The sequence below is a fragment of the Colletes latitarsis genome, chromosome 11 (genome assembly GCF_051014445.1).
Source record: "Colletes latitarsis isolate SP2378_abdomen chromosome 11, iyColLati1, whole genome shotgun sequence".
Taxonomy (NCBI): Eukaryota; Metazoa; Arthropoda; class Insecta; order Hymenoptera; family Colletidae; genus Colletes; species Colletes latitarsis.
Window position 1 is genome coordinate 13,199,827 of NC_135144.1, and position 24,625 is coordinate 13,224,451.

Sequence of the window (24,625 nt, forward strand, 5' to 3'; positions counted from 1 at the left end):
TGAATACTTTTTTGAAAGCTACGTTGAGAAGAAGGTGAAACACTATCAGCATCTTGGATGCGAAATTTGATATCAGGTCCTCCTCCGGTTACATCGTACGGACAAAACAATGGACCAAAATCTTCTTTTCTTGTATCCAATCTCGAACCGTGGTCTTTGATGTCACAACAAAACCCATAAATTTCGTTGGCAGAGTCATATCGTGAGGTACCAACATTTTTTCTCATATTTTGTTTAAAGTCTTTGATACTGTTACACTTCAAATTTGGACAAAAAAATTCATTAACGACAAAGATCAAGTATTTAAAATGTAATGTGTCAAAAATGATTGAGAAATCGACATGATAAAAAGTTTAAAAGGACTATCTAGAGAAATTATTGTTTATGTGTCAACTATAAATTTGATGTGTATCAGTGTGGCCCAGTGTGGCCAGATTTGGCCTAATTGAGTGCATCGACGGTGACACTAGTAACGACGAATTTCCTTAACGTTTAACGGAGTGGTAACTTTGAGCCACAAAAGTCCATAAGGTGTAAGATTTACTGATATATTTCGTCTGTGATAACAGCTAATTACAACTTCACTGACTATATGAAACAAAAACTATGTATATATTTATTTCAATTCAATTAGTTTTCATTTTAATAGACAAATATTAATACTTTCGTACTTTTCTTTTATTTTTTTGCGATTCATACACAAGAATACTGTGTCTTATAAATAAAATATGAAATATAACATCTAGTTCCTTATCCTTAAATTATTACTTATAATTACTCCGCTTAGGACTTAGGTTCAAAGAATCGAAAGTAATTCAAGATTGAATCGAATAGTAATAATCTCGAAAAAGCTGCTTATATACATTGTTTAATTTCCTAGGTATTTGCTTCCAGAGTGTGTCTCTACCTCTTTTGTCATTGCATTGTACCATGTTTTCAGTTTTGTGTTGGTCAGTGCATCTTTGAAAGCATTGCAACCTTCTATGCTCTTCAATATTCCATAAACAGCAAGATCTGACAAGTTAGGTGTCTCTCCTCCCATAAATGTACTACCGCGTTTCCTAATGGCGCCCAACCATTTGTTAATTTCATCGTAGAAAGATTGTCGAACATCATCCTTGAGATTATGCCTTCGTTTCAGACGCTTAGATATCATCCACATTGCCGTTGCGCCCACATTTATCATTATCAGTCTTTCCCACGTTGGAAAATACTCTTCCCACTTACCAACCTGATCAATGAAGGGACTGTTTTAAATCTATGAACAGTTGCTATGCCTTTAACAAGCGAATACTTACTTTCGAAAACCAGTTGAATGTTTCATAAGCTTCATTGAAAGTTCTATAGACATTCGGTGATAAAGTATGCACCAGAACATCGTCTGCCCATTTTCTCCATTTCCGTTCTTCTCTGAAAGAATAAATTTATCTTTTGTTACTGTCTATTCTCAGAAAACCTCTCTGACTCATGAATACTATATAATTAATAAATTGATTTACAAACCACCTACATCATATCGTTCAAGTCTTCTTGTTCGGACAAAGATTCATTGTACATTAGAAAGTACTTGTTCATGATTTCATGTTTTAATTTACTGTTTTCATTATGCATTGCTATGAAGGGATAATATTCTACCAGTTCATTAACTTTCTGTGATCCATCTTTGAAATATGATGCCAGCAATGAAATGATCATTGAGCTATCATTCAGAGGCTGATAACCAGATTCCACTTGTGTTAATAATATTGGTACCTTTTTGTAAGGCGACCATGATATTTCTTTGCGCAATACTGGATCCACTTCTATAACATCATAGGATAAACCATAATAATCCAAGAAAACTCTGACCTAGAATATATCTCTTGTTAGCTTCTTCACAGTTGATAATATTAACAGAAACAAAGTCTAAATTTGTTTTGTAAAAGATATGTATTTTAAAATTTGTTATTTTACCTTACAACAGAAGGGACACGTTTGATATTGGAAGAGGGTCAATTTCAATCCGGTTGAATCTGTTGGTGAGATAATCTAAAATAAATCAAATAAAAATTAGTGTTCAATGCTTTACATTTAAAGAACTTCAAGCATTTATATTTCTATCGCTGAAGTATATTAAAAAGGTAAAGATAAAGGTAAATAAATAAAATCTATCGATAATATATTCCTTAAGATTGATAGTTTGTCGAGATATAAACAAGTTGTCCATTGAAATTAAAAGCTTACAACATAGTATCAAATTAAAATGTAATACAATTAATAGTCTATATGAAATATTTATTTTCCAGTATTATTTTTCTGAATGGAAAACAAGACATCCTATAAATGAAACAATAGTGATTGAATTTGACAAACCTTCCGAGAAATAGGAATTGTTGGTTTTTCTTTCAACGCTTTAATTTCGTATTTATTTCCATCCAGATGAAAAGTTTTCGAATTTTGTATATTCGAATACCAAGTGTAACCTGTCGTGATAATCACGCCGACGGAAACCCCTACTAAACTCGTTTTTAATACAGTTTTCACCGTGGAAGATTGTCGAATCGTCGAAAAGCTTTCGTTTCGTCTCGGGCATGTTTGAATAACATTTTTCAAAGAATACCAATTTCGTGAATTTAATAATTTTAGTAGTACTGACATTATAAACAATTAACTATATACAATTTAAAAGAAATTGATTACTATATACGTTGGACAAATATTTCTATAGCGGTTTAATGACATAACATTTGAGAATGTTTTTCAAGGTTATGTTTAAAAATTTTAGTAATTTCCAAGAATATAGTATTGATTAATTTTTAATAATTTTAAATTAGTATTATTACATTTACGTCTTTTTTCATTTATTTATTTTTACATTTATGGTTTATACAAAATTACAACTGCATAAAGTTCTAGATTGGAGAAATAAACCCTACTGATCATCGTATTGTTACTAGACAATAAAGTTATTAGATATATAATTATAATATTGCGCGGATTTGCAGTAAATTAAAGTTCAAGGCAGTAATCAACAGATTCAAAGAAATTTAAACTCAAAAATTAAATCTGTGTTGGTCAGAAAGTTACGCCTAGTTACTCAGAGGGCGTTGGCTCGTCGGCGATTTATCCTAGCAGTGGGGACTCCCCACAGTAGAGGATTGCAACGTTAGTAACGCAAAAGTCGTTACAAGTATTACAACTCATAGGTAGTGCGGCCAGATCGGGCATAATCGAGTGCATCGACGTCCACATTAGTAACGACGAACTTCTTTAGCGTTTAACGGACTGGTGGGGAAAACCGACATATCCTACGGTAGGATTCCTACCGCACGAGCCAAATGTTACACTCACAGGTTGTATTATACAGCCCTTATACTATATATTACACAGTGTGTAGACTGTAGGTAGATTTGGCATAATTGAGTGTGTAGAACGTAAAGAATGTAAATATTAACATGTAGTCTATCTAACCTGTATTTACCTTTAAACTTAAAGTTAAGTCGAATATAAACACTTACATTCTAGTCTATTTCTATTCAAGCTATTAGTACATTTTCATATTTTACAAAGGAATTTGAAAAAGAAACGAAGTCCACGAGGCAATATGGTGGGGGAAATTGCCAATCTAAATCCAGTGTTCATTTACCATACAAAATAGCAATCGGTTTGTTTTTCCTATGTTAAGATCATGGTTTATATAACAATTACTAGTGAATGAAACGTAAAGACAACTCTTAAACGATGAAAATATTTTAAGTGCCCAATGAAAGAGTGAATTCAAATAATAATAATAATAGTTTGTACGATATTAAACGTGGAAGATAAAATTAGAGTTCATAGAACACTAAATTGAGGTTATGTGGTGAGACGAGAAGGAATGAATAAAAACAATGAATATCGATGAAGGTTATCAAAATTACAGCGAGAAAAAATATATAAGATTTAAGTCGACTAAACAATCGGATATTCGTACGAATAAAATTGACGATGTACAAAATCAATTAAGTATTGGAGAACAACACAGAAAAAAGCAAGGTAATTTAATTGTTCATTTGTTTTTTGGTAACTTCTCATAGCAACTTAGGGTAAATAAAATTGCATCGTTACGAAATTTTCTAGTTCTCTGTTTTTTTTTTATGAAATTTGGTCTACTGGAAACATGATCGTTTTAAAATTAACGAAAACCTAACCTAACATAACCCTAAATTTACAAAATTCAACCTGTGTTTTGTTAATTTTGTTATATTATATTTCAATTATGCAGCTTAATTACATTATATTGTAATCTACATATCTTTTGAATGTTGAAATATAGCCATTTTTGTAAAAAAAACTAGAAATAATGTGTTTATTTAGGGCAAATTTACAATACTTTTTATATATAAAATAGATGTTCTTAATAATTATATTCAACACTACGTATTGATAAAAAGAAATTTAAATTTTGAAAGGAATTCTTTACTTTTCTTTTTGTAGAGTTAATTGATTTGTGTAATCAAATTTACAAAATTCAAGCCTTCAACTATCTGTGTATTTTTATTTATGAATTAAATTTTATCACCGGGGAACTGTATAGTAAATATTATATCTGCCTACTTTTTTCAATATCTTTTCTGTGGCATAACTTCTTTGAAAATCCTTGAAATTTAAATGACAAAGTTTACTGTATCACTTGAGATCAAAAGTTGCATTGTATCTGAGGGATTAATGGATGACTGTTTATAGTTATTTAATAGAAAAATTTAAAATTATTTATAGTCCTCATCAAAACTTTTTCTTTGGATGAAGCCATGATCCCTTGGCGTGGAAAATTAAAATGTAAAACATACAGGGTATAATAAAAGTAAATTTCGTGACTATGCTAGATTAATTCTATAGTCTCAATTTGTACATTACAGTTTTCAATTTAAAATATTTTAAATTGAAGTACTTTTATTGAAGTAATTTTATAAAATAGACCAATTAAGTTACATTAAAAGTGTTATAAGTGTTTTTAAATACTATTATTATAATTCAATTTGTTTTTATTGTGGTTTCAGGTGTATCTCTTGCACGATTTTTACAAACAGAGTTAACAAGAGGATATCAGTTACAATATGACGAGGAGAGATTCTCTGCAAGAAGGGAAAAAATTTATTCGTTTATGAAAATCCCTAGAGAAGTTGAAAAATTCATGACCTATGGCTTCCTGCAAGTAAAGAATCTTTTTTTGAATATTTTGCATTTTTCTAATATGAATTTTTCACAATATTATTGTTTTAAATAATGCTCATCTGTCATTTATTTAGATTATAAGTCAGATTCTGCTTGTAGATTTAATTGTTTTGTTATTTCTAATCCTTTTGAACATAGACTTGGTAATTGTTTCTCAAACAATTTTAAATAAATTAAAAGTGTACAGTGCAAAATGTATTGGTAAAAGTAATTGAATGATTTTAAATATTTTACATTTTTCGAATACGAATTTTCATTGTTTTCTTCCATGTTGTTTTTTCATATAATTGTTTCAAATAATATTTCACCATTATTTACTTAAATTATAATTTGAATTCTACTTGTACTGTACATGTTCTTTACCATATCTTTGGATACTTGTATTCCGTAAAATATTTAAAAAAATAACATTAATTCTCTTATCTTCCAAATTTCCTGATTGCCTTCAAATTAACACACCTATTTCTGAACACCATCTTAAGTTCGATTATGATAATCAATTTCTTATATTTACCACATAATCTTTACAAAATTTTTTAAATATCTTCGAATTATAATATTAATTTCGATTTTTATTTCTTTAACAAGTTTTGGTGTTTGTCTATATATATTTCTTAAGATAACGATTTCAATTGAATACTAGATCAATTTTATAAACAGAATATTGGTACCGAATGTATAATACAAATATAATTTGTTTGTTGTAGTGTGCAGATTCCTTTCTCTTTGTATATACATTTTTACCATTAAGATTCGTTATGGCGTTGTGGACAATAGTTACAAGACATCTGTGGCACTGTTTTGGGTAAGTTTATCTTTTAATAAAATATAGAAGTTATATAGATGTTATTTTTATTTTGCCCTGATTCAGAACATTAAATAGTGGAATAGTTTATTTTCTACGGACGCCCTGTACAATCGATGATTCTATTAAGGGAATTGTATTTTACGAAAAAAGTTACTGCTTGCAATGTATTCTGTATAAAATTAATTTATTATCTAGAAAGACGAGGGGGAGTCTAAAAATCGGAGAGAGACACTTAAGGCCAGCAGAGATTTGCGACCTTTTGAAAGGGATTCTGGTAATCAGCTGTTGGGCAGCTACGTGGAAGGTTGACACTTCCATGATGTACCATTTAGTGAAGAGCCAATCAGTGATAAAACTGTACATATTTTATAATATGCTGGAAGTTGGCGATCGATTGTTCAGTGCTTTTGGCCAAGATACGATAGATGCCCTTTTGTGGACTGCTACAGAACCTCGTTCGAAAACGCAAACTGGGCCTCAACATTTGGGCACTCTGCCTCATTTGTTGTTTGCCATTGCCTATGTTTGTATCCTTTTTATCAAATGTATATTATATACGTATATATATATTATAGACTCTTGAGTTCTAGTTCCTATACTTTGTTTATATTTGAAGTATTACACAGTGTATTGGTACTTTTCCAAGCAACCACTCTGAACGTCGCGATAAACAGCAGTAACAAAGCTTTACTTACTATAATGATGTCCAACAATGTAAGTAATTTTCAATAATAATTAGAAAATATTTAAATCAATTAACAAGCATAACAAAAATATTCAAAACAATTACTTAAACTGCGAAATTCAACTTTTGTCTAGATTAACTAACTAATATTAGCGTGAAGCAAATATTCAACACCCGAAATACTGGGAAAATAGTATATTCTTTGTGTATTTTGTACAAAACCAAGTAGTTATTCTTGAAGCTTGTTCTGTAGAAAGTTGAGATAAACAATCACAATCAATTCAGTCAGAAGAAAGATTAGTTCTAAAAGAGTGTCAGTTACAAATTAATACAAAATTGTTGTCGGTATCTCAATTGGAAACTCTAACTTATCTTTTGGCCTAACGTGTCAATTGGAATAATTGTTCTACCTCTAGGGAAAAACTAGTCTACGACCGATTTAGCCTTAATGAAGAACGCTTTCTCTTCTCTCAAAGTTCTTCCTAAACTAAACTAAATTAAGCCACAGATCATAGTAAAGAAGTCTTAATTAGGCTAACTCCTCCATCCTGTACGAATTACCCAAACAAATCTTTTATTTATCTATTATATATAACTTTAATTTTAAAGTAAACATTTATTTCAGTTCGTAGAATTGAAGGGATCCGTTTTTAAGAAATTTGACAAAAATAATCTGTTTCAACTGTCGTGTGCAGACGTAAGGGAACGTTTTCATTTAATGATGCTTCTTCTGGCCGTGAATCTTCAAACAATGAAAGAATATGCCTGGAAAGCGGAACGTCTTGCAGTATTATTGCCAGATTGCATACTGTTACTGTTGGCCGAAATTCTTGTAGATTGGGTATGTGAGAAAAATATAAAATTTTTTGAAACGTTTATTGCTAGGACTTTCGATTGAAAATTTATATCGAATTGTTATATGTTTTACTAGATCAACGTCCCATTTTTTCAAAGTCTTAAAATGTATAAATATGATTCTGAAATCATATCAAATAGTTTTTATATTACATATACAGTTTAGTTGTTCACAATGTATTGATTATCCTATATTATCTTTTGCAGGTGAAACATGCATTTATAACTCGTTTCAACGAACTCAGTTCAACAGTTTATAGAGACTACACTGTAAGTCTGGCTTACGACATGGCTCAAACGCGTCAGGAAACGGCTTTTTCCGATCCCTCGGATTTGGTGGCCCGCAGAATGGGTTTTATTCCTCTTCCCCTGGGTGTAGCCATAGGAAAAGTGCTTTGTACCACCGTCACACCGTCTATGAAACCGGCGAATATAATTCTATTATTCTTGGCGTACCTAGTTTTAGTAGCTTTAAGAATTCTAAACAGTTTGGTGATCCTTGGCAAAGCGTGCAATTTGATTTCGTTGCATTCAAAAGATTCCGATGGCACTACGTCATCTTCAAAATATTCTTTAATTAGTTCCGACACGAAAAATCCAAATTTAGCTACTGCAATGTTTTCTAATAGTGCTGTCAGTTTGAATAACGTGTGTTTGAATGATACTGTGCTGGAAGAAAAGAAACAAGAAGACAGCGAAGAAACCAGCAAAGGAATTTCGCAGTAAAAATCGTTTCTTTCGTTGATATTAATTACGATTAATGAAAAATTTTTGAATTCAAAATAAAAAAGTTTTATATACGATTATTCTTGGAATCTATCTGTAATAAAAAGTACCTTGTATTTACTGAGACTTTGAAGGATTATCTTCACAGAATTTAGATAATTATTATTTTGACAGAAAATTTGTTTGAAACCTCGTTCTGTTGTTATTTTGTTTTTGGAACGATGGCTAGTCTTATGTTATTTCGACCCGACTATGTAATTTATATATTGTTATTATATTATTACAAAAGAGTAAGTAGTAACAATACTATTTACGATACTATAATTGGTTCGATCGATGAAAATATTTATTACTAATTAGTTTTGTTATTGCGATGTATATGCGCGCAAAAAGTATTTGGCATTATGCGAGAAATACTCTTAGTTGAATATTATTATATTTTTTAATCGGTATAAATAAATATAAAAAAAAACCGAATGTATTTATGTTTTTCGTTTAAAAAGGGGAATGAATGTAAAAAGTTGGGGCATTTTGTAAATAAATAATAGAATTTATGTTTTTCAAGTGTATATCTATATTAGGTATCCAATTACGGACGTAGCTTTAATCTTATATTTTACCACAAACGAGATATAGAATAGATTATGCATCTTATGGAAATTAGATAACCGCTTATGTCAACATATAATCTTGACACTCCAATTTTAGAACAGGTGTATATGACTCTTTATAGTGCACTTCTGGTATTTGTCTACATCCAACAACTATTAATCTTGCTTTACCACTCCTCTTCACATTAAGACCCATTTGCTGTTGATTACTTTTATCCCATCTCTTCTGGGTACTAGATTCCATACATTCAACTCCTGGATGCCCATTGTAATTTTTTCAATTCGAGTCCTATATCAATCTGTAACGTTAGGAAGGATTACAAAAAGGAAGTACTCTGTAGATACTGGACTAAAAAAGTTTATTCGGAATGCACGTACGGCTATCTTTACAGACTGTGTGCAGTATCTCACTGTGACTCGTGTTAGCATGATGTATTTATACGAGTCTCCGGAAAAAGTGACGCCTTTTACCGGAGACTTGAGGGTAGAACCCTGTTTTCTTAGACCACCTTCCTGTTCGGTGGAGGAAAATAACTTCGTGCTGCTATTTTCGAGTGCTGGTCTGGACTTTACCAGGCCGCACTAGCTCTCCACGCGTCCGTTTGGTTGTCCAAGCGGCAGGGGAGGTGTACCCCTACGTGGCGCGTCCCCAGGTGGCGGATAGGGGAAGCCGCTGGGATGGCATGCGGGAATGGAGTCATCCAGTCTGAGGGGGTTGATGGCCGCAGTCCCGCATGGTATCCCGGAGGTCGGAGCGAAAGCTCCCGCGGACCAAACACTAGTATGAATGAATGTGTGAATGGACTGGGATGAGTCGGTAATCGAGGTTGTATCAATGACTGTGGATGGGCCCAGTGGTCACAGTGAGGCCCAGCGGCTGCGGACGTTGGGCGATCAAATGTTTGCGGTTAAGCGGGGGCGTAGTGGAGGGCAGGAACACTCGTGTCCCTTTCTCCCATCGGGATGAACTTGAAAAGGCCGGTACGGCGGGAGACTGTGATGTCTCAATAGAATTCTCAGTGCCCCGCCAAGGCGCCAAAGGATAGTCACCGTGGGGGTTTAGCCGGTAAGAGTCCGTCATTTTTCTTTTTCGATTTCTCGAAATTCCGCGAATTGCCGAGCTCACGTATGTACACGCAGCCCATGCGGTAGTATGTGTTTGTTTTTCGTATAACTTCACTTCATATGCAATTTTGTTTTATTATAAAATTAATAATATTTAAACCCATCTAATTATGCGCTAACGAAGAACTGAAAATAAGTACGCCATTTTACTTTTTGGTCAGAGTACGTTTAATTCAAAGACCTATTCAAGAAATATTCAAAAATACACAATACAATAATAACATATAAATACAAACCGACTCTATAACAAAATAAGAGCAAACATATATTGAACATATTGTAGAAAAATATATTGATCGTTTTTATAATAATGTAAAATAAATTAGATTGTAATAAAAGATGTTAAATATTAAGAATAAAATTATATTATATACAATTACATGTAATAATTAAATAATTATTAGTATATGCTTACTTGCTTATAGTCAAACGATTACACATATACACAATATTTGTTTTATTTAAAAATGAATTAATTCATACAATTTTACTTGAACAAACAAAGCAGTCAAAACTAGAGGTAGAGTCATTGTTATATTAAAAATTGTGAGAAATCAACAACTTTACCATCTCTAATTGATATTTTCTTTTTCGTCGATGTTTGCTTAAAGGCATACTAAGTGCATAGTAAATATTTTAAACAATTATAACATTTTAAGCCAGTGCTGTCCAATACAAGCTCCAAATCTTACAAACGTTGTTTCCTTAACAGGGACACTGACTGATTTTGCGATATATGTATATGCAAGCATTATTGAAACATAATATGGCATATATGGAGACAAAGCTGCGTGAAAGAATCTACTCGTGGGCAGCATTGGCTGAAACAATTATTTTATATATTTTTGTCAAATATCATTTACATCATAAAGCTGTAATGAAGATTAATATCACATGTGAATATAAAAAATAAAATTTTGTATACATTACGCTATACGAATAACACATGTTTCTCAAATAGCCATAATTATTAAACTAATTTTTTGACTAGTTTCATGTAAAAAACACTACTTTGCTTGAGTTGAACTTAAATATCTACACAAAAAAAATGTTTTTAATATTTGTGTAATAAACAGTAATAGACAATATAAAATTAAAACGCACATTACTCAATTAAAACGTGCAAATATCTTTGTTTGTAAAGTTCTGTTGTGAGTACACCTATAATTGTAACTGCATTGTGTAGTGAATTTTCAGAGTCTCTGATCAATCTGATTGAACGTTCTATGTTTCCTTTAAGTTCTACATATTGCTTGTTTAGTAAAAGTTTTTCTAAAGTCTGCATAGCTCTAATGGCTTCTGTACTAGGTCGAATTTCCATTGAATCTTGATCAGTTGTTCTTAAAGGTGCTACTCCAGGTGAATGAGGAGTGAATCTCACTAACTGTTGTTCCGATTTTGATTCAGGTAATTGTGCCAAGCAATATACACCTATTGCACGACTTAAAAATTTGCACCTAAATAAATATAAAATATATATTTTAAACTCAATTTAATCGAGCAATAGTGAGTTTTCTGTGTTTGCTATAGCGTAGGAGAGACTTTAAGCAAATGTTAACTACAATCTTTAACTACAAATTTTCTTTTAACATCAAGATTATACATATTTTGGTTTGTCTCAGCGTTTTGTAATATATCGTTTTATTACTATTTTAATCATTGGCTTTTTCACTTACTTAATAGAGAGTAGTGATCCTTTCCTTAGGCCAATAGCTCCTAATATATCCCACCCTTGTCCTCCATCATCAGCCATTGTTAACAAAATACGTGCTAAACTTTTAAGAGCTCTAGCAGCAATAGCAGTATTTTCACTGTATTGACATTGTCTGTACGCTAGTTCACAGGTTTTAGCCCATAAGAGAGGGAGTTTTTCTTCATTGATATCCCTAAATAAAGAATAGTTCATGAAACATAAATATATCAGTATATGAATTTATATAATTACCACTTACATTGGTCTCACAGTAGAAATCAAGTCAACCAGATTTGTAAGAAGCATTCCTTCTTCTTTGATATCTTGACACGACGGAAGTTGTTTTAATAAACAAGAATATAGTGCAAGAAGTCTTCCTTCGGAAACAAATACTGTCTCCACTGATGGTTGGCGAGGTACTACTGATTGCAAAATTGTCAACACCCAAGCCCATGTTGGTCGAGTTCTTTCACATACTGGTATCAGAAATTCATATATTGGATAAATCAAATATATAAACCAAAGTTAATATACGTAAAATAATTCTTCACAATTCATACAATAAGTACGTTTTTTAAACGGATTTTGTTGAAATATTTTACTCATGTTAATGAGTTATTTTTATAAATTTTATAAAAATAATATTTTAATTATTAATAAACGTTATTTAAACTTTTATCTTACATACAATCACATTTAAAATATGCTTCCAATGCAGCCTCCATTACTTCACCAAGTATAGATGTTGAAGTAATTGTTACAGTTATAACTCCAAGTACACCTATGAGAATTGGACTACTAGCTGTTCTTGTCAAAAGCCACGAAGCCCAACTGGTACGAAGATGTTCCATAAGAAGTCCACTTTGATTTAGAGCATGAAGCAGTTCAGTTATTAATAAAGTTGCTTCTTCAATTTGTTGTGATATTGAAACAGCTGAAAAATATTGATATTTCAATTAGTAACTGTATTATAAAATAGAATTTCTGATATACAATAAATATTGTACTCACTCTTTATAATAACAGCTTCCATTTCATCCAACATTCTTAATAACGTACTAGTAAATAATTCTGGATTTGAAGATATTAGAGACTTGTGCCGAGTTGCAGAACTGATTAATAGTTTTACTGATGCACGAACGTACATTTGTCTCTTTTTCAATGTAGTTGGATGAAAATGGGTCACACAAGGATCATAACCTGCTGCTACCTTTAACAAACTATCATATACAATTTACTAAACAACATACAATATATCCTTACAATTAAACTAATGTATTGAAATCATACATACTTATTCACAGCATCATCTATGGGATGACATTGATCACTTTCAGCATAAATGATAACTCTTGGATCACAACTCATAACGTACCAATTAATTATTTGATCATATGCACTTGCTTCTAATAAATGCCATGAAAATTTTTCAGCTTGGGTAACTAATTGAATTGTTCTATCATTCTGGAATATGACATGTTTTACAATTTTCAACAAGTTTTTTATATAATTCACTATTTCAATATAAAGACAAGAACAATGTCCATTAACACTAATTTGTATGAATATTTTTTTAATTTACCTGTCTAACATTGGGTTCGTTGGATAATTTTACAATTAAATTTAATAAACAAACGTGCATTCTTGCTGCAATAGGCAATGATTGTGTCGCTAGAAAGTCGTTGATCCAAACTGACCAATTTAGGCATGTAAATATACTCCCAAGAAATAAGTGACAATCTGGTAAATATTGATCAATCACTTTTATCATAAATTCTATATCAGTTATACACGGATAAAAACGATCCCATGGCAATGACAAAAGGTTACCATGAATGACATTTAAAACATGATTTTTAACAGAGGCGTGTGCAAAATTAGTGACATAAAACTGCCAAACAAAGCAAAGAATCTTGCTGGATGCTGGCAATGTATCAATAATAAAACGAATACATTCAACAAACATTGCTACTATTTTGTTAGCATAGGGACCATCTGTAACAATCCAAGGTAATAAAACAGATCTGTCATCTGTAAGTTGTTGAATCCATGCGGCAGTTGGTTCCTTTAAATTTCGTGTCCAATATGGCGTAATCCAAGGTGCATACATTTCACTTAAAACAGGCCATATTTTCTCGCATACTGTAAATTATATAATACAATTAATACATTAAATAATACTTAATATAAAGTTTAAATGCTTACATTGATCTCCTAAAGATCCTCTATCAGATTGTAGTGTAAGCACAACAAGAGCATGACCTACCATACCAAGAAATATCGTTAACGGTTCGTTGTAAACTCTGTATTTTGGATATAATCCATAAAGACCATACTGTAAACGCTCTTGCATGAAATGTCTATACAGCAATACGGCTGTATCGTGTATCTATGATAAAATGAATAAATATATATTGATTTTAAATTTTTTAGTAAATCATAATGAAGGTTGAAAAATAAAACTTATAAAGTGAAGTTAACTAAATAAACAAACCTCTTGCCGAGAAAGAAGCCTTTGATCAGTAGCATAATGACGAATGTCATCTCTAACTTTGGACGATTGAAATGAAAATGCAAATTTTGGTTTACCACTAAGAGTTCCTAATAAATCTCGCCATACATTTAAAGATAAATTTTGACTTTCGCTACTTTTTAATATAGCACTTAAAACTTCGCCATAGTGTTCAGGAAATTCGTGTAGTAAAATGAGTCGTAAATGGTTTCTAAACAGCTATAAGAAAATGTATATTATCAATGGCGATTACTGTATAGAGATATTATAGCCAATTATAATATCCATTACAAGTTTATATATAACATGTGCCGGTTATTATGAAAATGGCCCAAGTAATATATTTCCCATTTCAAGATAATTAAACGTTTTCGTTTGACCAGGTCAAAAAATATTTTCCATCATGACGCAAAATATATTAAAATTAAGTACTCTGCTATTGTAATATTTATTTAAGACCGTTAGATTTAATGAATAATTTGTTTGAGTGATGTGTTTTGAACAGTTGAATTACTTATGTCACCTTTAAAATTAATAGTATATCCTAGTTAATGACTTACAAAAACAATTTTTTAAAAATATTTATTTATTTTTAGAATTGTTTTATTCATTTTGTGAATGTAACTTTATAATTACTTTTTCAATGAATTTTAAAAATATTCGTGATTTAAGCCACTTTCATAATAACCGGCTCATATAGTATTGAAAATGAAGTTTATTCTAAACGAAGTACATAAATACCTCATGTAAAACCAATTTTTCTTCGTCCGGATTAAAACCTAAATTACAAAGAGCTCTGGATACTAAATCTATGAATGTTGATCGTTCACTCAACCTCGGACGTCTATAATTTAACCAGTTTCCAATATCAAACTAAAATAAGAATGAAAATATATGACATATAAATCGCAAAAATATTAGAAAAATTGAACATAAACACGTGTTACATGTATTGCAAGTAACGTACCTTTGATAATAATACTAAACAAAGATCATCGTTCTTGCCAGTAGAAAATTTAACAACCGTTTCATACATTTCTAAAAATTTAGAAGCACCGCCAGCAACAGGTGTAAAATGTGGTCCAAGTGAACTGCCAAGGCTTGGTCTCCGCATTAAAGTGTCTAATAATTGTGGACCTTGACTTTCCTCGCCACTGATAAATAACTTTTGAAATATTTACGTTAATAATGTGTCAATTAAGAATATATTTTTCCAGATTTCGTAACACCTACTTGCTGTAATTTTTCTATACAAGTAGTAATAGCTTGTTTCGTTGGTGGACACAATGCTGCTTCTTCTGTGTAATATTTGATGAGATGATAAAATAATTTAACACCACTTTCTTGAATTGCGTACAGTCCTACCGGGCTTTCACTGGTTCGACTAGAAGTTACTTCATGTTCGAACATTCTGTAAAAAAATAAAAATTTTATATTCATATTGATAGAAACTTCAATGCAACCAGTAAAATAATTATCATTATACTTACGCGATTATATAGTCTAAAAAAACACATCCTTGAATGACTTTACTAGGTGGCGGCTGACTTGCCTTTATTAATAAATTTTCATACTCTGCTCTATTTTGAGTTATCACGTCATCAATCCCCTCATTAACGTGAGCTTCAGCTACCTAAATATTAAAATACCATATAAATAATCCAGAACTAATAATATATTCAGAGCAATAATACAAATTCTAGTTAATAATTCATCTAAAATTACCTTAATCGTAATCACTGCTGGACCAGCACAATGAATAGTAGGTGGTGTTCCTAATCTAGATCGTATTTGACCTGAAGGTGCTGGATCACATAATGCATGCAATACTACTTGATTTTGAATTTCCCGATAAAGTTTCGGTACTAACTCCAAAAAACTACAATCTACTGCTCTGTGTTCAGAAATCATTAAATTATATGTTTGAGCATATTCTAATAAATATCTAAGGTGTGGCTGTACTAAGTCGATGACTGTATTGCAGTTGTATATGTTATGTCTATGTATATGATGAAGAATTGTTTGATTTCGATTTAGAAGTGGCGGTGGAACAGGATGCTCATATGTTGTCAATCTTTTAAAAATTCTTTGCAATGGATCAGATATTTCTGACGATACAATTGCTGTATCTATTCCTTTTTGATTTTCTCTATCTCTGGACCACATACGTTCCCATTCTTGGACTGCGTTTATTTGGTTTTGCTGTACTGTCCAATAATCAACATATTCTAACCATGGAGTCTACTCAAACAAATATTATACAAAATATTACATTATCGTATATTTATAATTGAATTAGGAACATTTGTATCTTACCCAATCATCTTGAACAAGTAATATTAATTTTTGTGACATATATTGTGGAGGTAACGCCGGCAAATAAAGACCTGACTCTTGCAATCTTGGTTCCTCAAGCCACAAACTCAATGTTTTATAAAATCTAAAAAAAATACAATTAAAGAATTTTCCCCCAAATTTATTATATCAATTATATTTTAATACTACATACTTTGCTGCATTAAAATAAAATATTCGTCTCTCCTCAGTAATTGGTTTCCCATCATCTAAATCATTTTCTCCTTTTAACTGAAAATATGTAGTAGTATCATGTAGACGTTTCTTTAATTTTTTCAAGTAACTTAAATTGATCATGCCTTCAAAGAATTTTTCACCATATCCTCCATGATTAATAGTTCTGAAAAAATAATAAATTGTAATTGGAGTATGTAAGACATGTAAAACTGAAAGAAACATGTAAAACTGTAGAATCATATCTTATAAAAAAAACTCTTGTTGCCAGTCAAGTCCAAAATTGGTCAATTTCTACCATTGTCCTTCATATTTTATCAAATAAAACAAACCCTAGTGTCGTCGGAACTCTGGCAAGAAATAATGCAAAAAAATTTTGCCATAAAAGAGGAAGAATAGGATGATCCATTGAAGTATCTAGTGCTTGTTGAGACCAACGATATATAAATAATGCATTATCTCCAAATGGTTGCATCTTTACTGTGGCACAAGCTTTCTGAAAAAAAATACTACGTGAAAAATAGGAACACTTAACAAAATAACATATATATGTTTGTCTAAATATTACAAGTGCGTTATATTTCGCGAGGCAAACCTTAATAGCAGTATGCAATGATATTTTAGTCTGTGTTGACAATTCTCGTAAAATTTCACGCCATAGACCGGTTTTAATTTCTCTATTAAATTGTTCAATTGTCAATATTTGATGAGCGACCCAAATTGATTGTACAGATCCACCTAAAAGACTTGTTGAATTTAAGGAACCAGTAGCCCAATTTAAAAATGACCCAAATGATGCTGCTACATTCCAATTGGAAGTGTTATTCTGAAAGTAATTAATTACGTTCTAGACTTCTTGCAAAATATGACCTTCAGATGATCTTAAGCACTACAATTCTTATATTATTTTACAATTCTATTATATTTTTGGTGTTCAGAAAAGTAAAAAAAAAAAGGAAGAAAGAAAGAATATAATTTCATCGCGAAAGAGATGATGCATAGTTTTGAAAAAAAAGCAATGTATTTATTGATAAATTATTTGAATAAAAGAATACTTTAGTAATTTATGTTAGTAATTTAATTAACTATAATAATGATATCGTAGCTTAACAGTAATAAAAGTATAAATTTTATTTGATCTTACAGAAAAAAGGCTCTGAAACGTATTCTCCACCGTTGTTTTTGCTTCTGGATCGAAAAATGCAGCACTAATCACAGTATCCATCAAATACATTACACTTTGATCTTTATTCCAATCTGGTACAAGCAGTAGTATATTCAACCACAGATGTACAAAATCCTTGGAACTTTTTAAACAATATCTATGATAATAAATGAATCAATTATTATTTAGTGAAATATTAAAAAGAATATGATCATTTACCTTTTAAAATTATACAAATGTGAATGTATCATGTTTGAAAAATGTTTCAGTATTGTTCCTGGAAATTCTATGGCTATAAAACTTTTAACCGTATTCATGTAGGATTTATCGGCCGCAATTAGAGACATAATTAGATTATTAAATTTCTGATTTTTTAGTAATGAATCGGGACACTCCAAAAATAATGGTATAATATGATGTAAACATACAAGAATATGTTCGTATTTACAATGGCACTGTAATATCTGCAATTGACTGAAACCTTTTGAACATATTAAAGGTACAGAGTGACCCCATAACGTCATAACTGTTGCTACATAGCATGCTATCGGTTGTTTTTCTCGTGTACCAATTACTACACTTTCTAAATTTGAGTCAGTATCCATATTCGGTACAGAAGCTAATGCTTCTGCAGGATTCATTAACGTATGTTGGCAAATTGCTTCGTTTTGATCAAGTTGGTGTAATCTAAGTTTAGAAATCATTTCCCATGTCCATAATGAAAAAGCATGTTCAGTATTCTGAGGCCTTATTATTGATGAGACCTGTAAATTGTAATTTATTATAAAGAAATTTAAAAAATTCATTTTATAAAGCGTATTTCAAAATCAACCTACCTGCTTAACACCTTCCACTAATAAAGATGCAGGTTGGATGGAAAAATCAGGTACATACTTCATTGTAAGTTCAACAATTAATAATGCTACACGTCTATGTAAATTAATGGGAAGGTATAAATTACCATTCCTGTTATAAATACATACATTACATTATTAAATGTATATGTTTACGCACATATTGAATATACCAGAATTATAAAACAATCCAAAGCATACAGATTTTCTATGTCAAAGGATACCGAAAAATCTTTTCTATTTTACAATATGAAGTTTTGTTAACGAAATTAAAATGTAATATTAATATTAATGTAAATTAATGTAAATTGTCTTCAACAAAGTTCAAACATTTGTTGTCATTAACGGTAGTATGTGAATGTACATTTACGGGAATTTGTTACGAACGAACGCGTTTACGTGATACTGTGCGTTCGCTCAATTAATACTTAAGCAGCGCTTGCCAAAAAAGAAAATCCGAAGTTTTAAATACCCATATTTCGAAAACAAAACCTCAGATTGCAATATTGTAAAGGGTTTTTTGTTTTCTTTTGACATAAAAGATTTCTACTTATAGAAATAATATTAAATAAATTATAACAAATTTTATATAAATAGCTTAGAAAAGTCAGATAAATTAAAAATTATGTGTTTACTTATCAAAACCCCAATTCAAATGGGTAAGAACTAAACGTGCTAAATAATTCTCAGTTGATGTCAATGGGTTTTGATGTAACCATCTTGCAAGAATTATTATATTTTCTTCTTGTGGAATCCATTTGTCTATTTTTAATTCAGTAAATAAATATAAACTTAGCTAAAATTAATAAATTTGAAGTTAATTTAGGCATTTGTTACGATTAAATGTATAACAAAATTTTATAACAGAGTATTCTTACCTTTCCAACTGATACAAAGTTATCTTTTAGTTTGTGCAAAATATCTGACAGTAGTGAAGGATATTTATTTGTTAAATTTGATAAAAGAGTGCGAGCATCTTTTGAACATAAGTCTTGTGTTTTTTCACTGAGAAAGCCGATCTATAAATCACGATTATTGTTAGAATTATTCAATACTTAAAACTTATAACACAAAAATTTATACGTACTTGAAATAAATCCATCGTCGTTGCTCTTACAAAGTCATAATCTTTATCATCTCTTGCCATAGCCATATTAGCAAAAGTCGTTAAAAGATAATACGATTCATCTCCTGATATATTGCTTAATTTTTCTTCAAATTTCTTACGAAGTTGCGGACAATTTAATTCATTTTCCCAATCTTTGATGTTATCAAAATATCAAAATTCATATTGAATTTATTATTTTTTTATTTTTTTATTTCATAGCTGTACTTACTCTGTATAGATATACTAGCAGTATGTATATCTGTTTGAATAGATTCAGTATGTAAAATATAAAAAATCTGCCACAAAGTATTTGAAGATATTAAATTATATGGAACAGCAGCTAAATATTGCCATGCGCCTAAACGACGCGAAGAAAATATACTAAGAATTGCTCTCAAAAAAAAACAATCAAATTCAATTTGAAGTTTTGGCAACGTTGATTCATCCATAATCTGCAAAATTAAAATTTAAGAATTCCTAACGTTATTCTACACAATAATAATATGATATTACCTGACTTTTATCAAATTCCTCCCATTGGTCATTAGCATACTGCACAATATCTCTGATTAATGCACATAGTCGTTTAGCTAATTGTCTATATCTCGGGGAATCATATGTTTTTAAACCTTGTTTTAAAATTTTAACAATAATTGTAAAAAATGCAAACATTCGAAACATATAATGATGAGTAATACAATTTTTGTTTTGATGGTATTTATCATTTTGACACCGGATGTACAACACATGTTCAAATACTTTGTTAAAAGGAATTTGATTTAATAATAAAATAAGATCATTTTCAAATAGGTTTGCTCCAATATTAGCTATATCTTCATCCTCTTCTCCTTCTTCATCCAACATTACCCAAACTGAATCACTAAGATTACATGCTGTATCTTGTAATGACATTTGTACCTAATTAAACCAAATTTTATTGTATATATATACACTATATGTAATATATATTACATATTGAAATTATTTAAATACCTGTTCGAGAAATTTATCTCTATCTTTAATTGGTAGTAGAATAACAGCTAATGTAGCTATTATATGGTCTAAGTATGGATCATTCAATGGAGATGTACTTAATTTATTAAATTGTTGTGGTACTGGCATTTGAACATAATTAGATGCCCAATTCATTACACCACCGGGGCATCTTAGAATATGATTCAATAGGAATAAATGATCTTGCCAATTTGCCATTCGCAATAAAATTGCCACTAGTTTCGTCAGCCAATCTCTGGTATCTGTTACAAATTTTCCATCTTTTAATAATTTTCTTTGAAAATTAAACAATATAGCTATGCACATTCTAAGTTCCACTAGTTGTGGTATTATTTGTAGAGGTGTGTCTACTGGCATTAGATTTACAGGTGCATTTTGAGGAAGATCTGCAAATTCTTTACAAGAGATGCATACTCTTTTAATATATTGTTCAATTTGTAATCTCAATAGTTCAACTTCGTAACTGTATAATGCTTGAGTATTATGTAACATGTCCTTTATCGTTGATAAATTTCGAGACAGAATTACTAATGCTTCTTGATTAAAATGTGCAACAGAATATTCGTGTACTGCGGTAACTGGATTTCCATCTTGGCATTCCCCTGTTTCTGTAATGTAGGCTTTTTCCAAACACCACAACTGATTTTGTGTTTGTCTACAAGTTTTTTTTAAAATTTCCAGTTCGTGTGAATTGATAATTAAATGATTTCTTACACGAAGATAACTCATTAAGAGTTCGTGCAATGTATGTTGCTGTCTAATTGCATTACTTTTAAGTTGCGTTTCTGCAAATTCTGAAATAAACGAATCAATCAATGCTAACTCTTCGTTATTATATAGTGATGCTATCTGGACGTCCGTAAAAGGTAAAATTTTTTTAACAGTGGTATGTATGCCATCTGTGGTATCTGTAGTATCTGTGATAGATTCTGACTGTTTTTCTGTTTGTTTGTCAAATGTCAAATTCTTTGAATCTGATGTATTCAATGTAGATTGCGGTAAATTTGATACTGCAGTTTCGTTACTAAGAACTACAGTATCAGACACAGTATCTACTAGATGCATTGTAGAGATCAATGTCGTAACTGTCTCCTCTTCTTTTTTTAAGGTATCTTCCAATGGTGCAGAATCTTTGATTTCATCCTAAAATTGATTTAAATATATCTATTAGAATTATCTCCAATAAAATAACAGCATAACAATGATGGGTGGAGGGTAGATGTAAATTCTTATAAATATACATTCATATGTATCATAACCAGGATTTTAGAAAAATAAGTGAAACAATTTATAGAAATATATACAGAGCATTATTGTTATATAATAATAATTAACTTATTTTTGTAATTGAGCCAGTCCAATAATGAAGAATAATTTTTTTTATTATATATTATATAACTAAATGTCATCCAAATTATGTCGTGTTTTATCTTATTTTAATCAAGAAGATATAAGGAATATATTTAGAAAAGTTACATTAAAAATAAATAAAAAATAAAAGTTTTGTCATTGCATTAGTAATGTGATTTATCTTCTCATTCAACATTCGATTGCAGATCAAATTACACTACGCGGACTATTACGCGGACTCCTAATAATGGGGATACAAATTTTACTTGAAAAATAGGGATCTTTTTTATAATACTTTATAATACTTTACTGTATTATATTGTAATTAGACTGTAAAGTTTGATTTGCAAACAAATATGTGACAAAATAATAAATACAACTGGAGGTTTTTGGATCATTACACTGAATGAACATTGGATTAGTACAGGGTGTCCCAGTATTAATGGTACAATTGAAGAAAGAGTAATTCTACATGAAAAAATAAGAATAAATCTTTTTTATTTGTGGCTTTGTTTTTGAGAAAATTGATTTTGAATATTTTCTATGCACGTGAGCACTTAATTATATAGTAGTTGAATGGATCAAAATATAGACCATATCCTCATTCTTGTTGTGTGCACTTGATATAATGCCATAATCAGTTATCTTACTATGTTATAATCTTTTGATTTTGATTACCAGTTTTCATTAATTCATCACAATGATAAAGTACAATACTCAAAAAGTTGTGAATATGTGTCTTGCAGCGTATTATTTTTTCACAAAGACTATCTCTTCTTGGTTATACTATTGGTATTAGGACACCCTATAGTGTTTATCAAATTTAATGGTACGAAATTGTTTCCACCATTGGACCACCAAGCTAAATTAAGTAGCTTGTAAAATATAATTACTAAAAAACAAAGAAGTTAATAGGACTGACTATCCTGAGTGGTACACCTCTAGATAAAAGACTATCATATTGAAAGTACTAAAAAAAATACCTTATTAACTGGTATTGGTAAACTATCTGCTGATTCTTGCTTAGTTCTTTCAACAGTTTGTTGTTCATAGATCTCTGTATCAATTGAAGCAGATTGTAATTCACTTTCCATGTTTTCAATACCAACACCCTTAGGAAAATTTGTAGGAGATTCTCCAAGCAAACATTCAAACTCTTCCAATGTTGGAGCATCTGGTATTTGTTGTTCTATATTATATTGCTTAGTTCTATTTTTTCCTTTCTTCTAAAAATACATATATACATCATTATGACATGAGTACATTATGTACAAAAATAAAATTCTTAATAAATGTCACAAAATATATAGATTAAGTCATAATCGCGTATAATAATTATTTATGCAAATAGGGTTATTTTCTTTCAGTACAATATTTGCATTAAAAAACGAGTAATGAATTTACGAATAATTGCAGTCAATTTAGTAAAAGAAAAACAAAGAAAATTAATTTTTACCTGTTGTTTTGGTACTTCCATACTTTATAAATATAGGTATAGAAGTAAAAGACCAAAATTTCTGTTAATCTTCTTTTTATATATGAACTTTGAATGTTACATAGCATGTAAGCGTAAAGTAGAAAAGCGTAAAAGAATTATTTATCATGCAATAACAAATTTCTGTTGTTCCATTTTACATGACAGTGGTAATATCGGTACTCTGAAATCCATTCTCGTTCTTTGTATAATCTATTACGTGTCACAAAATATTGAGATTCGAAATTTATCGATTCTCGTATAACGTAGTACCATAATATTGTTCTTCCTTGTTGGTTAACCAACTTTTTAGTTATCCGATCATGGATCAAAATTTCGTATCTAAGACGAATATACTGCCATTCATTAGTAAAAACTGGATTATATACTAAATTAATCGGTTGTAAAAAAAGATATATTATAACCTGTATTTTCAAGCTCTTCCTTCCTCTTTTTACAATACTTCCATTATTTTTAACCCTTTAGGTAAAAACTATATGTTTACACAAAATATTCCAACAAATGAAAACAGTTGAAAAATAACTGTCACATTCAGTGTTACCAAACGATAGACCGGTGCTCGAAGGAAATTACCACATCACATTTTGCGCAACCAGTGTGGCCAGATCTGGCATAATTGAGTGCATCGGCATCGACATTAGTAACGACGAACTTCTTTAGTGTTTAACGGAGTGGTGGGGGAAAGCTGACATATCCTACCACACGAACCACATGTTACACTAGGTCAGCACCTCATGCAACTTCGTGAATTCGATAAAGAACGTGAATGGGAGCCTTTTCTTCTTGCTCTTGAACAGCCGAAGTCCGTCTCCGCTAGCTTCTAGAGGTCAAAATAAGACGAAAATCAAGAATACTAATTAGTTGATGGAAGCTTCGTTAAAAAGTTATTAACGTTTAAGGTT

The 24,625-nt window shown here is 30.6% G+C and overlaps 3 protein-coding genes across 7 annotated transcripts; 1 reads left to right on the forward strand and 2 right to left on the reverse strand.

Annotated features, from left to right (window-relative positions):
• Positions 1 to 565: 565 nt before the first annotated feature.
• Positions 566 to 3,056, reverse strand: Su(p) (prostaglandin E synthase Su(P)). Its single transcript, XM_076778163.1, has 5 exons — positions 2,353 to 3,056; positions 1,954 to 2,028; positions 1,511 to 1,848; positions 1,299 to 1,410; positions 566 to 1,231 (listed from the first exon to the last, which is right to left on the reverse strand). The coding sequence occupies exons 1-5, from the start codon at positions 2,635 to 2,637 to the stop codon at positions 869 to 871; spliced, it is 1,173 nt and encodes a 390-aa protein (XP_076634278.1). The 5' UTR covers positions 2,638 to 3,056; the 3' UTR covers positions 566 to 868.
• A 307-nt stretch (positions 3,057 to 3,363) lies between these two features.
• On the forward strand, positions 3,364 to 8,826 carry LOC143348187 (protein TAPT1 homolog). The gene is made up of 7 exons (XM_076778152.1): positions 3,364 to 4,014; positions 5,019 to 5,173; positions 5,901 to 5,998; positions 6,197 to 6,528; positions 6,618 to 6,715; positions 7,312 to 7,527; positions 7,749 to 8,826. The coding sequence occupies exons 1-7, from the start codon at positions 3,870 to 3,872 to the stop codon at positions 8,265 to 8,267; spliced, it is 1,563 nt and encodes a 520-aa protein (XP_076634267.1). The 5' UTR covers positions 3,364 to 3,869; the 3' UTR covers positions 8,268 to 8,826.
• Positions 8,827 to 10,928: 2,102 nt separating this feature from the next.
• Epg5 (ectopic P-granules autophagy protein 5) lies at positions 10,929 to 24,305 on the reverse strand. Of its 5 annotated transcripts, none has more exons than XM_076776744.1 (30): positions 23,685 to 24,301; positions 23,212 to 23,454; positions 20,858 to 22,021; positions 20,378 to 20,782; positions 20,094 to 20,316; positions 19,844 to 20,016; positions 19,635 to 19,775; positions 19,392 to 19,552; positions 18,739 to 18,868; positions 18,122 to 18,666; positions 17,882 to 18,059; positions 17,333 to 17,563; positions 17,070 to 17,233; positions 16,718 to 16,903; positions 16,525 to 16,648; positions 15,934 to 16,449; positions 15,699 to 15,841; positions 15,442 to 15,619; positions 15,176 to 15,373; positions 14,950 to 15,081; positions 14,191 to 14,427; positions 13,902 to 14,085; positions 13,279 to 13,838; positions 12,991 to 13,160; positions 12,708 to 12,916; positions 12,385 to 12,630; positions 11,956 to 12,172; positions 11,680 to 11,889; positions 11,108 to 11,460; positions 10,929 to 11,038 (listed from the first exon to the last, which is right to left on the reverse strand). In XM_076776744.1, the coding sequence occupies exons 1-29, from the start codon at positions 23,703 to 23,705 to the stop codon at positions 11,109 to 11,111; spliced, it is 7,641 nt and encodes a 2,546-aa protein (XP_076632859.1). In that variant the 5' UTR covers positions 23,706 to 24,301; the 3' UTR covers positions 10,929 to 11,038; position 11,108. The 5 variants fall into 5 exon arrangements, with proteins under 5 accessions (XP_076632859.1, XP_076632857.1, XP_076632858.1 ...); XM_076776742.1 differs by lacking the exon at positions 10,929 to 11,038 and having other exon boundaries at positions 11,101 to 11,460; positions 23,685 to 24,044; positions 24,128 to 24,301; XM_076776743.1 differs by lacking the exon at positions 10,929 to 11,038 and having other exon boundaries at positions 11,101 to 11,460; positions 23,685 to 23,886; positions 23,976 to 23,991.
• Positions 24,306 to 24,625: the final 320 nt, after the last annotated feature.